The sequence below is a fragment of the Mytilus edulis genome, chromosome 8 (assembly GCF_963676685.1).
Source record: "Mytilus edulis chromosome 8, xbMytEdul2.2, whole genome shotgun sequence".
Taxonomy (NCBI): Eukaryota; Metazoa; Mollusca; class Bivalvia; order Mytilida; family Mytilidae; genus Mytilus; species Mytilus edulis.
The window spans coordinates 51,085,239-51,098,905 of NC_092351.1; the positions used below are offsets into that span (position 1 = coordinate 51,085,239).

At 30.8% G+C, this 13,667-nt stretch overlaps 1 protein-coding gene across 2 annotated transcripts in view; it reads left to right on the plus strand.

Moving 5' to 3' along the window:
• Positions 1 to 461: 461 nt before the first annotated feature.
• The window catches only part of LOC139485821 (motile sperm domain-containing protein 2-like), a 28,664-nt gene continuing 15,458 nt past the window's right edge, over positions 462 to 13,667 (plus strand). For both annotated transcript variants that reach the window (XM_071270468.1, XM_071270467.1), the window contains exons 1-7: positions 462 to 515; positions 1,557 to 1,611; positions 5,760 to 5,924; positions 7,907 to 7,993; positions 8,691 to 8,845; positions 9,675 to 9,735; positions 12,658 to 12,696. In XM_071270468.1, coding sequence (XP_071126569.1) covers positions 498 to 515; positions 1,557 to 1,611; positions 5,760 to 5,924; positions 7,907 to 7,993; positions 8,691 to 8,845; positions 9,675 to 9,735; positions 12,658 to 12,696 — 580 coding nt within the window. In that variant the 5' untranslated portion in view covers positions 462 to 497. The remainder of the gene's footprint in view (positions 516 to 1,556; positions 1,612 to 5,759; positions 5,925 to 7,906; positions 7,994 to 8,690; positions 8,846 to 9,674; positions 9,736 to 12,657; positions 12,697 to 13,667) is intronic.

The following is a 13,667-nucleotide window of genomic DNA, read 5'->3' on the forward strand; positions in this document are numbered from 1 at the left end:
AAATGTGTCCACCATGGTACACGAAAAACTTGATTTCCTCTTGAGGTTGTGTCCATTTTTAGAACAATTAACCAATGTTTGAAGATAATTCCTTTACCAACCATTTTTTTCATAAAGTAAAATTTCTGAAACCTACATAAAAATTCCAAATATTTGAATGCAGGTCGAATGGAAGTGGGAATGAACAAATTATGTGGCGAATATGGGTCACTCACTCTAGTCCTCTTAAATAATGTTAAATTTTGAAGAAAAACATATTTTGATTGAGAGAATGAGGGGGTCGAAAATAAAAAAAAAAGAAGATGAATCCATTAATGTTATCTGGGTTTGTATCATAAAAGGTTCGAGTTCACTCTAAGGACGTTCCCATTTGACTCATTCTCATTAGTTCAGTTTTGGTTGTCTGTTTTGCAAACGGTCCGAGTTATCTCTGGGCCGAGTTATCATCCGTGTAAACAAGAGTTATCGTCCCTGGAGGTCAGCAGACGACAACAACAATGGCGGATGGCGATAAGGTTTAAAAATATTTATTTTAAAATCCTCGCATTATGATAGTTTTATGTTTTTAAAAAACTATTTATGTAGGAAAATGAAAAGAACATTTGGAATTGTAGGGTTGTGAGAAAAAAAGCCGATCATGCTGTGATAATTCACCACGAAATGCATAATAAACAATGTTTCTTATCAACTGATCAGTCCACGGTCCATCAGTGTCATTTCATAACACAAATGACGCGAATCTCACAAAGTCAGATATAATTTAAGCTAAATAAAAACATATGAAACCTATAATATATAATGATCAAAAACCTAAAGCCTATTATTTCTGTGTCACATAAAAAACTGTTCAGTGTCAGTGTATTGACTAAAATTTGTCAAAATTTACAATAAAATTTACACCTTAGTGGTCTGGGGTTAGATTTACGCAATAAACGGTACCAATTATTGAACATAATTCTTAAAAGAGAATCCTCAATCTTAAGGCAGCAACCATTTGATTTTCTGGGGGGGGGCTATGGTTTTTTTTTCTGTACAAACTTTTTTTGCCTGCGGCGAAAAACAATCTGGTTTTTTTCGCGACAAGTCGAAAACAATTTTTTTCTTTCAATTTTAGCATTACATATAGTGGCAGCTGAGAGTGAAACAAACAAATTTTTTTTCTCAGAATCAAAAACAAATTATTTTTTTCTCCAAAAACTGGAAACAAACTTTTTTTTCCAAAAAAAACCATAGCCCCCCCCCCCAGAAAATCGAATGGTTGCTGCCTAAGGCCTGTTGGCACGTATTGTCCCAATGTGCAGTTTTCCTCTCTGCGCTTTAAGTTGGTATGCGCTGGTTAAGAATTGGGAATTCATTTTCATGTTCATTTATTTTGGGCCGCTGGCCGATTTAAGGTCCGCTATGCGGCCCTAAACTATATAGTGGAATCATCCCTGAGAGTTGTTACAGACCTATTACATTTGTATTAAGAAAGAGATGAGTTAAACCCTCCCCTTACCAGCATATATTGTTTATATATATTTCCATTCTAAATTTGATATTCAATTTATTTGTAGGCCATAGAGAATGAAGCTGACAAATTGAGAGTAGCTTTTCATGCCAAATACAGTGGTGAGTAAATTTACTAAGTTACATTGTCATGATTTTATTTCTTCAATTGTCAGCTGTTTCAAATAAAAAAAAAAAACAAAGGGAAGCAACTTATTAGTAAAAAAGTTCTATTTCCCAGTAAATTCAAAGCCAATCGGAGTTGAACCAGCTTTTTTATGCAGAATCTTACAACAAATTTGACTTTACAAGTGCTTTAATTTGAAGTTACCATGGTTACACACTTGATAAAAATTTGCCAAAAATAACCATATAACATGAAAAAGAAATGATATATACACAAAGAAAACCATAACAATTAACGAAATTCAAACATTTTCTTTCCATATAAGATACATTGTACAGATAAATTAAAGAGATTTGGTATGATGCCAATGGAACAACTATCCATAAGAAATTATTTGAAGTGGATGTAAGAAATTATACTATGGAAAGACCTTCAACAATGAGAAAAACTCTAACTTAATATACATGATAGTCATCTGTAAAAAAAAACCTAACATGAAAATTGTGAAACATTCAATTTCGAAGTGTTCAAAGAAGAAAGCTAATGACCTGATTTATAACAAAACAATATGGAAAAACAAATATGACAGACATGAATAAATGACAACCACTAAACTAAAGAGTCCTGCTTGATTTGGGAAAGGCAAATACAGTTGACTCTCATTATGTCGAAGTCAGCCGGACCAGAGAAATATTTCGAGATACACGTATTTCGACTCAAACGAACACCGGAAGTTCAACAATCTAAGGGACACAACTCTTGCTTAGCTTGGTAAAGCTAAAATAAATCCGGGGGAATATGGCAAGGGGATCGATATTCTAGTATCAGATCGATTTATTTGTATGTCACAGTCTTTTATTATTATAATGACATTATTTTTACTTATTCAATTGTTTCAATTTAAAAAAGTCCTATGGCTTTTCCAAGAGAGTAATTTCCAATCGATAGTTTCCTTATTCAGGTCGGTTATAGGTGACAAAATCAGGGATAGGGTAATTGAAAATGTAATGGTAATTAAGTGTAATGCATTACAATTTTCCATGTAATTGAATGTAATGTGTAATTGAGCATTTTTTTAATTACATGTAATGGTAATTTAATTAATTACATTGAAAAAAGCATGTAATGCTCAATTACTTTTGAATTACATTTCAATTACATGTACTTTTATTGTGTTAAAGATAAGGATTTGTGTTTAATAATATAAATTGTTAAATTATATTTATTTTTAAAATATTGATATCACATACTTCTTTAATATATGAAGTCTGTAATTTATTCTGAAGTTTTTATATTATTTATTTGACCAACAGAATTTTTTTTCTGAATAGTCTTATAATTAAAAAAAAAATGTGAGAATATTTATATATGTGTTGTTCAGTTTTTTAGAAAGATCTTTGTTAACTAAATAGATTGATAAGTTATTAATCACCTTGTTAAACAAAACCAAAAAAAATGTGTCACATTGAATTTTTTTTCTTATACAGGTAATTAGAATTTAAAATCACTGCACACAATCCTTTTGTCAAATTAGTATACACAAAAGGATTATAGAAATAAAAATTAATAGCTGTAAAAACAAACAGCAATTAATCAAATTAAAATGTCAAAGGACAATGCCACTTTTACATGTATTTTTATCTAATTAGTGAAATACATGTATTGCTAATATTTAGACATTATGTACACTGTTTGTACTAACAAATTTTGTGACAAGCACACTATTTAATATTTTTAAAGTAAAAAAAACAACTTTTAATTTATTTATAATTTCTTTATTTATATTATGTTTTATTTAAATGATTTCATTTCTGAGATGTCAAAATACCCCTTAATGTATTGACAAGTAATTATGAACAAATTCCCTCTCCTATCAACACATCTTATAAATCATGGATTTCCATGTTCTGATCAAGCAATATCTGCCACATAAGCTCCTGTCGAAAATTTTTAGAATTGCTGTCAAAGTGTTCAGACCAGAGATATGCAGACTAAATGACAAAACATTAAAATTACTAATGAATATCAAATGCAACGCTTAAACTATGCTTAGGCCGAGAAAAAAAAGATGGATGTTTCCGGTAACCCGACCGACCCTGTTTTTTAGCCCCGACCCTAACTTTTTTATTGGATCTTCAAAAAAAAAAAAAAAAATTGTATCAACCGACCCCGTTTTTGACACAGGCTTCTGATAGATGACATAATATTTTTTCTCTCTTGCTTCTACTTGCATAGAAAGCCAGTAAAACATTTTATTAATGTCAAAAGGTATTCCAAATAGGTTAAAATCCAAGAAATTTGCTCAGCAGGTGCTTCAAAAACATTGCAAATGACACACTTCCGGTTTTTGAAACTAATTAGGGATCCGGACTTGGAAAAACCATGATAAATTTCCGGATTTCATTTACGATGTCAAAAAAAAAAAAAAAAAAAAAAAGAATTCCGACCTACCGACCCTATTTTTCAAAATGATGTTACCGGAAACACATATCTTTTTTTTTTAGGCCTTATCTCTTAAACTATGCTTATCGGTACGTCATGCATTTTACACATGGATTTTATATACATGTATAATATTGTTAAAAAAATATTATGATAAAATGTAATGTGTAATTTAATTAATTACTTTAGTAAAGTAATTGTAATTTAATTAATTACATTTCAAAAACTGTGTAATGTGTAATTAGTGTAATTGATCATTTTTGCAATGTAATGTGTAATTTAATTAATTACATTCCAATGTAATTGACCCCAAGTCTGGACAAAATGGTTTATTCTTGGATACAAGAGATTTAAGAAAATTTTGATTTCTATTCATTTTGTTTTATCTCACTCTTTCTTTTCAAAAGAAAATATAACAAGATTAAAGACGCCGTTTGAGTAGTTTTTAGGTGATCATTAAGGATGTCTGCTGCTCTACTTTAAAATAACAAGGATTTCATGTGATTGCTTAAAATGAAAACAACTTTGATATTTAAACAAAATAAAGTAATAAAATCGATAATCTCGTGTGTAGTTTTCAAAATACGAGACATTTAGAAGATGGCGGGAAAAGGGTTTTCTTCAGACTTTACTATTTGTTAACATTGGAATTGTTTTTTACCCTTTAAACCAAGAAAAAATAACAAGGATTTCATGCCAAAAATTCAAATGGTCATAAATGATCTATTGAACAGATTTATGAAGACAAAAGTGGGGTCTCGTGTAAAATTTTTTTAATACATTTGTATGGATAAAACCTGAGAAAATCGAAAATATGACAAGAATTCAAAAACATGACCAGCAGACATCCTTAATGGAAGCCATAATCCTCACTTTATACACACCCATGCCCATTAGTGTAAATCATAAATTAATTGTTTTGTAAACATTTTAAATACTTTTTCTCGAACATTAACAATGTATCACTAATTATTTATATAAATGAAAATTCCATAAAAGACAATCTTAGGTAAACACTCATGGAAATAGCATGTCATAAATCAATACAGTGGTCAGTGACCGGAAATTTAATTATACGTGTATTGTCAGATTAACTCTTCAATCCATTTAAATCCCGGAGGTCATGTTTTGACATATGTGTATTAGTTCGAGATAAAAAAATGAATGCTTTTGTAAACCTTGGGACCGGAAATTTAGTTCGACTCAACCGAAATTTTGACTCATCCAATTTCGACTCATCAGGAGTCGAATTGCATACTTTTGTATGGAATAAGGTTCGGGACCACCTGAAAACTTCGACTCATCTAAATTTCGAGTCAATCGAGTTTGAGACAACGAGAGTTAACTGTACATTATTTGTACATGTAACAGAAAGGTGAAAGATACCAAGGGATATTCAAACTCATAAAAGTCAAAGATAAACTAACAATCCCTTGGCTTTAAAAGAAAAAGACAGAAAGATAAACAAACAAACAAACCAACAGTATTCCACACAAAACAATATAGAAAATGACTACCAAAAACTGGGGGTGATATCAGGTACTCCAGAAGCATGAGAAGGGTAAGCAGATACTGCTCCACATGTGGCACCCATTGTGTTGCTCATGAAACAGCTCACATAAAGAATGTGGCTCAACCCTCCCTCTAATCTGGGACAATGGTGTAACAGCATATTCAATTGGTCAGTCATTCTTTTTTGTAGTGTCAGATTTTGTGGAGAAAAAGTTGTATGACCAAAGAGATATTGACAATATAAAAAGTAATGATTTGTATGTGCAACAGTTCATTAGGAAAACAGAGCCTATATCTGAGGCTGCAGACAGATTACATGAAGCATTGAAATGGAGGAAAGAATGTGGGATCAGAGGTAATGAATATTGTTGATGATTACCAAATTATATCATCATATATCTGGCTTATCAACATAATAAATTTACTTACCTTATCTTACCAATATGATTTCACTGCTAAAATTGTTTAACCACACATTAACATAATTGAATCATTGTTGATAAAATGTGATAATTGACAGCTTTCTTACCCAAATTTCAAAACACTATAACCACAAAGTAAGAAAAATTATCCTTGCCCAAATCAGTGACAAAACAGTTCCAGAAATATTGATGTTAATTTTTTCCCCTTACTTTGGAATTTATATTTACCAAACTTTTTTGGTTCCACTGACTGATTTTAGAGTTGAATTATTCCTGTATAAGCTTGACATTAATACATGGATATACCATGTGAACTTATGGCCGACTGAACATTTGTCAGATAGTAAAGGATAGCAGACAGGGGTGTGGAAATATTTGTTGTGAGCACTTGTCCCTGGGCAAGTAAAACTAAAAATTTAACTTGTCCGGAAATTTTTTTACTTGCCCTGATGATCCCATTAAATATTGAAGTATTTCTTGTTAGCTAATATATGATTCTTACTTAGCACTATTGTGCATCACAAACAAATGAAATCCATTTGTTGATATGTGTCAAAAATTTAGAAAAGTAGGAAATGGGTTAACATCAATTGCACAGAAACCTAACAAACCAACCAATGAAATGACATGTAAAGGACAATTTTGCAGCAGTTTTGGAATAACAATTGTAGCCAGTAGGTACATAATAATTATAATTAATTTGAGGACAGTGATTGAAGGAATGTAAACTAAATAATAGATTAACTATTGATTTTGTGGTGTTTCTCTCAACTGACACACTTGTTTTTTCTTGATTATTCATGTATTGTCTTGATGTGCAATTAAAGCGTCCCTTCTATTTGTCAGTTTGACAACAAATAATGTTGACCTTTCATCTATAAATAAGACAAAAACTTAATTTATCAATCTGAATCTCGATACAAAATTTAAAGAAATGACACTTCCAGTAAATGATGGTTGAAACTTGATCGACGATCCCGGGTCAATGGACAAAGCCAATGCAATGTTACGCAACTCTGGTTCGCATACTTATTTTTATTTATTTTGGTAATTGATCTATTTCCAGTATCATGTAATATTTATCGTCATGAACATTGATGTTTTCACTTGCTGAACATTGGTTTATTTTACATGAATTAAACATTTTTATACATTTTGAAATTAATTTTATGTTTTTGTTGGATTTGAACTTTGTCTTGTATATTTTTTTACTTGTCCACGGGCAACCAAGACAAAAAATATTACTTGTCCGGTTGTTCAAATGTACGAGTCGGGCATAGCATTTCCACACCCCTGGCAGAAACTTGTCATATATATCATAATGGGAAAAAATGTTTAAATATGCTGATCTGAATTGAACTTATATATATTTCTGTAGATTCAGTAATTATTGCGTGCATTTATTATTGTGATTTTGTCATTTGGACTAAAATGTGATTTCAATTTTTGCCATATTGAGAAAATTCCTGTTTAATTCATATAACAAATTTCAAAATGCGAGTTTTGCAATTTTATAACTCTTGCATTTTTTCGCAATGATGAAAACATCCCAATAATTTCTGATAATACAGATTTGTATTTTTATTTGCGTAATATGTTGTTTGAATGCCTATTATTGGATCATTCCAATATTGATCATATTCTTTTTCTTTCAAATAACACAATGACATCCTCTTGTATTTACAAACCAATTTAAAAAATAAAAAATATTTGACATTTAAAGATGAATGCTTATTTTTACAGCTTACCTTAACTCCTACTGCATAATGTTTATTTTTCGTTAATTCTCCTTATTCACAACAATATAATATAAGTTTTACATGTATATTACATATAAACATTGTGCTGTGTATTTTTCAAAGTCATGATATAAGTTTCTTGCATCGTATTATTATATAAAATGTTTATTTTTTAGATGCCACAGAAGAATCATTTCCTCGATGGGCTTTAGAGAGAGGTGCAATATATTTTCATAATGTAGATAAAGATGGTAAAAAGTTGTGTAAGTGTAGCATGTCTTCAAAATCATGCTTTTATGCCTTTTATCATTAATTTTCATTTTATTCTGCATACACATCAATTCATTTATACTCTGACAGGAAAATCAACACTTCAAAAAATGTTTGAACGATTTTTTCTTTAATTTTTTATTGAAATTAGATTTTTATATGTGTTTGACATTTAATTCAAAATTATATAGGTGTTTAACATTAAATTTAAAATTAAATAGGTCCCTTTAAATGTACTAATGTTTGGAGAAAATTTTTAATTATCTTGTATATAAGGGAAATTATTTCTAAGGTAAAAAAAAATAGAGTTATGAATGAAAGAAAAGATAGAATATATTGATATGCTCTTGTTACCTTAAACTTAAAAAACAATGTAAAAACCATTTCATATGCAGTAATATGCAGTGATAGTGTTTTTTGCTAAAATGTTGAGTTGTTGTTTCTTTGACATATTCTCTTTTCCATTCTTAACTTCAATTATCTCCCCTTGAATTTTCATTCCAGATCAAATAACAAATTAAATGTGTAAGAAATTCTGAATTATATAGATGTGGATAAGACAAAATGTTTAAATAGGTAATTATAATATTAAAGTTAATGTTAGAATATCTAATGCCAAAATTGTTAATTTGGATTGGCAGTCTTTCAATGAAGGCAAAAGTCTTGTTTTACTGATTCTTGTATCTTTAGTATTTGTGAGAGTGAAAGAACATAAGAAAGATGCCAGCGTTTTACCAGAGGTAAAGAGGTTCTTTGCCTACCACTTAGAAACACAGTATAATGAAGATCCACATTCAGAGATCACACTTGTATTTGATATGGCTGATGCAGGCTTATCTAATTTAGTAAGTTTTATTTTTAAAGGATGAACATGAAATATGTAAATTATCCACTGAATTAATGTGATTCCATATTTTTCAATTTCAAGCTCTTAAACTTTCAGAAATAAATTATGATTGAGGACCTATCATCAATAATTATCAAATATATTTCAATTTATATTCTATTTTCAGAATTAAATAATGAATTTATGGACTTTGATATAAAACAATGCTGCTCTGGTTTAAAATATACCTTTTTCATGAGTTTTACATGCATGACATGACAGTAAAATAATGAAATAATGCAAGATATTGACTATTAGGCAATGTTTTATTACTTTGTGGACTTGCAGGGCCAAATAAAGCCAAAAAGTACCTTGTCCTTTAAAATCTAATTGTCGGGAAGACTAAAAAATGGAAAAATCTGTTATTGCCTGAGATCAAGTAATTGATTTTGGTAATGCTACCTACTTTTTGGATTAGCATGCCATGTATATAATATATAAACAAATGTTTTCCTTATATAGAGTTGAATTATCTTTTTAGAAATCCTCATCATTTTCTCAGAAATATTTCACTGATAATCATTATGACCATCATTTTACGCAGTAACTGCATACATGGCATAGGACCATATGTATTTCATTGTTTGACAGTCTGCGCCAAAAACTTTTTCATCTACTAGTCCAGAAACTAAATATCAAAACTTGTCCCAATATGACTATATAAAATTTTGAAAATTTTCACTAGTCCGAATCAATATTTACTACATGTAGTCTGGGGCATCGGACTAGTGGCTAACGATGAAGACTAGTTTGACAATGATATATTATACTAATTTGTTGTTTTTCAGGATATGGACCTGATTAAGTTTGTTATTACATGTTTCAAGGTGTATTATCCATCTCTTTTAAGTAAGTAAATAATTACTTCAAGTTTAGTTAGATATCACATGAGTTAATGAAAATGTCTTACATGATATACAGCAATACAACAACTAATGATATTAGTTAATTTTATTAATTCGTATGTTTTAACAAATTTGATTCGTTTAGAGATAGTCACATGTTGAACTATATTTTCGAAGGTAGAGAGAAAACGACGGATAGCAAAAAGCATATTGAGCGGCAAAAAGCATATTGCACGGTTATTTTTAGAAAATCTAAAAACCGATATACTTTGTGACGTCAGGTAATGAATTTCTGGATATTGTTTAGCGTTTTGAAACAAATGATATCTGTAATAGATTATTTGACGAAAAAAAATCTTCAAATACATAAGATGTCAAAAAAAAGTAAATGAATTAACAACTAATATGTTGTTATTGTCAAGGAGACAATGTAATATCTATAAAGTTCCAACAAACCTAAATGACGATTTTGATACAAACATGGTCGGAAATTAATAATATAACAAATATAGCCTTTGTATGAGGTCAATACAGGATATATCGACCCAAAGAAGTATATCGACCTCAGACTTCGTCCTCTGTCAATATACTTCTTTCAGGTCAATATATCCTTGTATCGACCTCATGCAAAGGCTATATTTGTATAGTATAATGTATTTTTTGTTGGTAAAAACTGTACTTAAAGTTACAAAAACTTATACTCCCTGATTCATTCAGACATTAGCAGTGACAGCTGTAGAAGGGCAATACAACTATTAACCTTCTACAGATGAGCATGCAGTCTTCAGCATCATATTTGGTCTGCAGTTTGACAGTGATGAGTTACTTTGGATTTCTGAAGAAAGGACACAAAAGGGACATTCAAACATAAGTCAAAAATAAACAACAATGCATGGCAACAAAAGAAAAAACGCAAACAAACAAACAACAGTACACAATACAACATAGAAAACCCAAGACTGAGCAACACCAACCCCATCAAACAAGAGGGTGACCTTATGTTCTTCGGAAGAGTAACCAGATGTTGAATGAAAACATATGTTTGCAACAACGTCCTTTTCATGAACTACTTAATAGAATTGCAATACATGAATTTGGTTCCACAACTTTTAAGACAGTCAAGAGATGTTTGTTGTTTGCCCTATTATGAATTTGCAGAAACCTTCAAAGTTGATCTGCTACTTTAATTTTTTGTCGAGCCTGCAACTTTTGTTGCAGAAAGCTGGACATAGAGATAGTGATCCGGCGGCGGCTACGGTGGCGGCGGCGGTGTTAGCTCACTTCTTAAAAGCTATATATTTTAGAAGGTGGAAGACCTGGATGATTCATATTTTGTATATAGATGCCTCATGTTACGAAGTTTCCGTCAGTCACATGTCCAATGTCCTTGACCTCATTTTCATGGTTCAGTGACCACTTGAAAAAAAAGTTCAGAATTTTTGTAACGTTGAATTCTCTCTTATTATAAGTAATAGGATAACTATATTTGGTATGTGCGTACCTTGCAAGGTCCTCATGCCCGTCAGACAGTTTTCACTTGACCTCAACCTCATTTCATGGATCAGTGAACAAGGTTAAGTTTTGGTGGTCAAGTCCATATCTCAGATACTATAAGCAATAGGGCTAGTATATTTGGTGTATGGAAGGACTGGAAGGTGTACATGTCCAACTGGCAGGTGTCATCTGACCTTGACCTCATTTTCATGGTTCAGTGGTTATAGTTAAGTTTTTGTGTTTTGGTCTATTTTCTCATACTTTATGCAATATGTCTACTATATTTGTTGTATGGAATGATTGTAAGGTGTACATGTCTAGCGGGCAGATGTCATCTGACCTTGACCTCATTTTCATGGTTCAGTGGTCAAAGTTAAGTTTTTAAGTTTTGATCTTTTTGTCTAATATTATATGCCAAAGGTCAACTATATTTGGTGTATGGAAATATATTATAATCTATATATGTCAGTCCCGCAGGTTTTATTTGACCATGACCTCAATTGCACGGTTCATTGGACAGTGTTAAGTTTTTGTGTTTTGGTCTTTTTTTCTTAAACTATAAGTAAAAGGTCAACTATATTTGTTGTATGGAAGCATTGTTAGCTGTACATGTCTGCCTGGCATGGTTCATCTGACCTTGACCTCATTTTCATGGTTCTTTGGTCTTTGTTTAACTATCTTGTTTAATGTAAAGTTTATGTGACAGTTGTAATAACGCTTTATACTTAGGACTATCAACATAATATCAATGATTAGTAAAGAAGGCGAGACATTTCAGTGTGTGCATTCTTGTTTAAATGTTGAATGGAAACAATTTTTGTCTCACTTCCTCTCTGGAACTGATTAACAGAATATTTGGTCAACAGCTTGAAAACATAAAAGCTTGAAAAACACTAATTTTCTGTTTTGAGATACATTGAATGATGAGCATAGTGACACCACATGCAACTTCTTGTTTTGTTTAGCATAATATTTACATACATTTGATCTGCGTCGGATAGAAATTGACCTAATGCAAGTGTACGTAAATATGTACATCTATAAGACTCTGATCGATTTTTTAACATTCGTACACGAAATACAAGAAATATAAGATGAAGTTTGGTCCCTTTTGTAGCATTCGATTTACAATTCTGATCAACTTGCAAACAGTTTCGGACCTTCCTTTGAATTTTTTTTCAAAACCGAAATAGGTTAACAGATGTATTGATGTTGCATTTGTTGATAACTTTTACATTTGACTTGCTTTAAATCGCTTAAGATACACTTGATCATGGAAATATTTTTATCTTAGTTACTAATGAAACTGAAAAAAAATACTCATATTGCTATGGAAACTCAATCCAAGCATTAAATTCATCTCTTTGGCCTACTACATGTACTACAAGAATTCTTAATATATATTTTAAAATGCTTTTGGTTTTATTTTCAGATGTAATGTTAATTTATGAAATGCCATGGTTGTTTAACGGTAAGTAGATTGAAAAATGAACGATGTTGTGTAAGATGATATATTAAAATGATCCACTTTAAGATTCAATTCATGGAGGAATAAAAGGTTATGCTTAGCAATAATCTAATATGGGTCAACAAAACATATATGTGGTTTTAGTAATATTTTGTCCTTTATTTTTTTTATACTGAAGTATCAGGGTTCTCGTTAAGAAGCGATACGCGTCCTGGACGCATGGAAATCAAGCTGGACGTGTCATTTTTTTAAACCCGTGAGTCCCTGGGACGCATCTTGATTGTATCCCCCGAGTCCCAGAAACATCGATTTGCCTAAAAGATTTATGATATGACATTGTTTTGAGCCGTTGTTTTGACAAGAAACTAAACCGGAAGTCGATGGGAAAACATCAATGTGATGCGTAGATCAATATTTTTGACAGCTGATAGATTTTAAAATTACATAATTTACATTGTCTGCATGGTTGAACAAGCCAATGAACGGCGATCATGAGACATTTGTCAAATTGAAAAGTAAAAATTGCTTGCAAACTATTTTTTAATTACAAATGCTTGACTGTACCTTAAATGGAATGAATATAAATCCAAACTAAATTATTAAAAGCAGAATAATCCAGAAATTAAATGAATTCCTCGACCAAATGTTTTCTTTTGTTGACAAACATGTCACATGATCATTTTAGGCGGGAAAAATACTTGGGGAAACACCTGAGTAACAGACAACTCTATCTGGATATTTATAGACATTTAAAATAAACAGCTGATATGGTAGTGCCGTGACAGTAGTTAAACTTGGTGTATATAATTCAATCTACACTAATTTAATTTGGAAAAGGGTGTAGAGGGGAAGGGGTTAATTTGTAAAGTTACTTTTTTTTTGTAATTTTAATAAATTTGGTAACTAAAAATGACCAGACAAATTCTTTAACTGAGATTATTATTAAATAGTCCATTCATATTATATAAAAAAAA